The sequence below is a fragment of the Anarrhichthys ocellatus genome, unplaced genomic scaffold, assembly GCF_004355925.1.
Source record: "Anarrhichthys ocellatus isolate YVR2014 unplaced genomic scaffold, GSC_Weel_1.0 scaffold43, whole genome shotgun sequence".
NCBI lineage: Eukaryota > Metazoa > Chordata > Actinopteri > Perciformes > Anarhichadidae > Anarrhichthys > Anarrhichthys ocellatus.
Window position 1 is genome coordinate 574,104 of NW_022280073.1, and position 4,018 is coordinate 578,121.

The 4,018-nt window shown below is 41.2% G+C and overlaps 1 protein-coding gene across 3 annotated transcripts in view; it reads left to right on the forward strand.

Annotated features, from left to right (window-relative positions):
* Positions 1-4,018, forward strand: part of gask1a (golgi associated kinase 1A) — a 40,359-nt gene that overhangs the window by 31,345 nt on the left and 4,996 nt on the right. For all 3 annotated transcript variants that reach the window (XM_031868673.1, XM_031868671.1, XM_031868672.1), the window contains one exon: positions 1,689-1,811. In XM_031868673.1, coding sequence (XP_031724533.1) covers positions 1,689-1,811 — 123 coding nt within the window. The remainder of the gene's footprint in view (positions 1-1,688; positions 1,812-4,018) is intronic.

The following is a 4,018-nucleotide window of genomic DNA, read 5'->3' on the forward strand; positions in this document are numbered from 1 at the left end:
TCTCTCTCTCTCTCTCTCTCTCTCTCTCTCTCTCTTGCTCTCTCTCTCTCAAAATTCAATTCAATGTGGCTTTATTGGCATGAAAGTTTAAGAAACAAAGTTGCCAAAGCATCAAAAAATAAACACATAGTAACATAAACAAACAATAACATTAATACAACATCATGATTGATTATCTTATTGATTATTAATTCTATATACAGTGAGGGCCATAAGTATTTGGACTGTGACACAATTTTTCTAATTTTGCCTCTTTACACGACTCCAATGGATTTCAAACTAATCAGTCAACATGTGGTTGAAGTGAAGACTTTCAGCTTTAATTCAATGGATAAAACAAAAAAATCACAATAACCGTTTAGGAATTACAGCCATTTTTACACAGTCCTCCGCATTTTCAGAGGCTCAAAAGTAATTGGACAAACTAACATAATTGTAAATATAATCATTATTTTTAATACTTGGAGGAAAATCCTTTGCAGTCAATGACTGCCTGAAGTCTATCACACATAGACATCACCAAATGCTGAGTTTCCTCCCTTCAGATGCTTTAACCAGACCTTTTACTGCAGCCTCCTTCAGCTGCTGCTTGTTTGTGGGTCTTTCTGCCTTCAGTTTTATCTTCAGTAAGTGAAAAGCTGCTCACTTGGGTTGAGATCAGGTGACTGACTTGGCCGTTGAAGAATATTCCATTCCTTTGCCATAAGAAGCTCTTGGGTTGTGTTCACAGTATGTTTTTGGTCATAATCCATCTGCACTGTGAGGCGCCATCCAATCAGTTTTGTAGCATTAGTCTGAATCTGAGCAGATAGTTTAGCCCAAAACACCTCAGAACTCATCCTGCTGCTTATCATATCAGCTGTGACATCACCAATGAACACCAGTGACCCAGTTCCATTGGCAGCCATACATGCCCATCCATAGCACTGCCTCCACCATGTTAGACAGATGATGTGGTTTGTTTCAGGCCATGAGCCCTTCCTTTCCTTCTCCACACGTTTCTCTTCCCATCATTCTGGTACAAGTTCATCTTGGTTTCATCTGTCCAAAGAATCTTGTTCCCAAACTGGTCAGTCTTTGTCAGAGGTTTCCTGTTAAAGTCTAATCAGACCTTCCTGTTCTTCAGTGTTACCAGAGGTTTGCACCTTGTTGTAAACCCTCTGTGCTTAGATTCATGAAGGTGTCTCTTGATTGTAGACTTTAACAATGACACGCCTACCTCCTCCAGAGTGTTCTTGACTTCAGTAGATGTTATGAAGGGTTTTTCTTCACCACGGTACCAATTTCTTAAACCTAACAATGGCCTCCTTCACTTGCATTGACACCTTTTTAGTCCGCATGCTGAGAGTTCCATGGACCAGCTACCAACTGCAAATATAACATTTTGAATCCTATTATCTGCATCATTTGTGATGCAATAGTGATAGAACAGGCCACACCTGGCCATGAAACCGTTTGTCAGACAATTGTCCAATTACTTTTGAGCCTCTGAAAATGTGGGTGGCTGTGTAAAAATGGCTGTAATTCCTAAACGGTTATTGTGATTTTTTGTTTTATCCATTGAATTAAAGCTGAAAGTCTGCACTTCAACCACATGTTGACTGATTAGTTTGAAATCCATTGGAGTTGTGTAAATAAGCCTCACAGCTGAAGACCTCCTTGTCGTGTTCTGGGTCTGTTGGGTGCAGGTGAACGACCGGCTGGACAGGTACTGCTGCGGTTTCACTCCCGATCCAGCAGAGCTCTGTGTGGAGAACCTGCTCCACACCAGGTGTGGCCGCACCCAGGACCTGCTGCTGGTCCACATCCTGGTATGTGTCTCACAAACACCACTGATGTTTTCTCTCCCTGTGCCACTATGATGTGTGTCCTGAAACATGACACGGTTTTCTCTTCATTCTCAGTAATGAATTATTTCTCAGTCAGAAGGATAAGTTCACCGCTCTTTGCTCTGATTGATGCGTTGGTACAAAATACAAAAACATCATTTATGTTTCCTTCTCCCGCCTCGCCAAATGGTTGTGTGATTTCAGAGCGGTTTTCTGTTCCTTACCCGTCGTGTCTGAAGGCTTGAAGAGAATGAAATCCAGCGCGGCTGCCCTGTTGGTTTCCCGCCGCTGCCATTCTTCCATGGCAACGCAGCAGAACGCACACAACAGTAGCATCTATTAAACTGATGAATATGTTTCTCTCAGCTACAGCCTACGAGTCTGGCAGATGTGTTTGCGTGGAGGAGCTTGTTAAGGCACATACGGTTTTGTATCGTTCGCTGCCATATGTAAAAATAGATGAAGCTGTTTGTGTGATGGTTGTTTTTGTCACAAGGTGTTTCTTTCTCATTTTATGTTCAAACCACAGGAGAGCAGACGTTTTCACTCGTCATAGCCTATAGTCTACATGCACATAATATTCTGCTTTTTGCTCTCATTCTGAAAAAAGACAATAGGGCCTCTCTCAAGAACCACTCGTACGAAGCAATTCGTTCTCAACCCTCTGAACCTGCCGGCGGGATGGAAAAGTGTTTCCTTTAAACAATAGACAAAACGACAGCTTTTATCGCAACCAGAAGCTGTAAAAACTGTCACTATCGTCAGATTGTCATCTATTTCTGTTACGAACAGCTTCCGTCAGAGAGAGCAACCGGAACTAAGCTTAAAATGATTGTGATATTACATTTTAGTATACATGTCTCATTTAAAATTTCAGCCCAAATGAACCGTTTACTAATTTACTATCAAAGAAATTCCTGTTTTTCTTTTTTATGATTTATGGCATTGTAACTGTCATACTGCGCTAAAGACATGTTTGAGTTCTCCCTACTTCTAGCCTTGGTTGTGCTGTTTCCACAGAGGTGCAGGACTTTTGTATCACAGTGAAAATCAAGGCCACAGAGTGAAAAATGCCCCAAATCAGCCTCATTCACCAGTTTTCTGACATTTTGAAATTCCTCTCAGTACGAACACAATGTACTCGTCATGTGCAATACTTCTGCTGCTATCCAAGTTGTTCACTGATGGATTGTATATTTCATTACGATGTTGCATTAGAGACTTTATTTGAGGCAACAAGATGCAAACACAACATTGACGAACGACCAGTTATGAAGTTGATGTGGGAAACATGTAACGGACAGTGAGGGCTGGGCTTCACCTTACTGTAGCTGGTACGCTGCTATGGATGCTCTGCTCAGTTAAGGAGTGTTGGTGTTTATTAATCAGCTGTTACAACTGCAGTGCAGGAAAGTTCAAACACAAAACACACGAAGTGCAGCTCGCCATAACGATCTATTTTCTGTTCATGTGTTTTTGTCACAGGAGTCACATGACTCTGTTTAGGGATGGGCTGCGGCTACCTCGCTGGCCCACAATTCTCCACTAAAAGATACACCATCCCCAACTTGTAGTTCAGCCGCACATTCATTCGGCAGTTAACGGTTGACTGAACATTCATCACGAGTCGCTGAATGCCGTTCAAAGTAAACGGTGAAAGTTGTAGGAAAGTAAAATGTCCTCTGAATGAGACGCTTGGATTTAATGTGATTCGTTTGTTGTGAGGTTGGACTGAAACACAAAGATATACTTCCAAATGTAGTTTATCCTGTTTAGCCTGTTGAACGCGGTGTTCATTTGACCTCCTTTAAATATGTTTTATGTTGCTTTTCTAACTGTATGTTCTGTTTATTCATGTGCACAAACCCATAATCAGGGAGCAGAGTTATTTTCTTTTGTGCGCACTAATCATCATTTTATTTCTTCATTACTTAAAAGAACTATACTATATTATTTCACTTTCATGTGCTCTATCAACAATGTTTATTTATTGAAATATTTATGTGGTTCACTTTATTCCACACGTCGCCCGTAACGAGGAAAAAATATTCTCTTTATTCTTTAGAAACAGCTGAAACTCCCCCTTCAACCACCTTTCTGAACAGTGCTGATGTGTCACCTGTGTTTCCTCCTGACAGTCTGTGTGTGTGTGTGTGTGTGTGTGTGTGTGTGTGTGTGTGTGTGTGTGT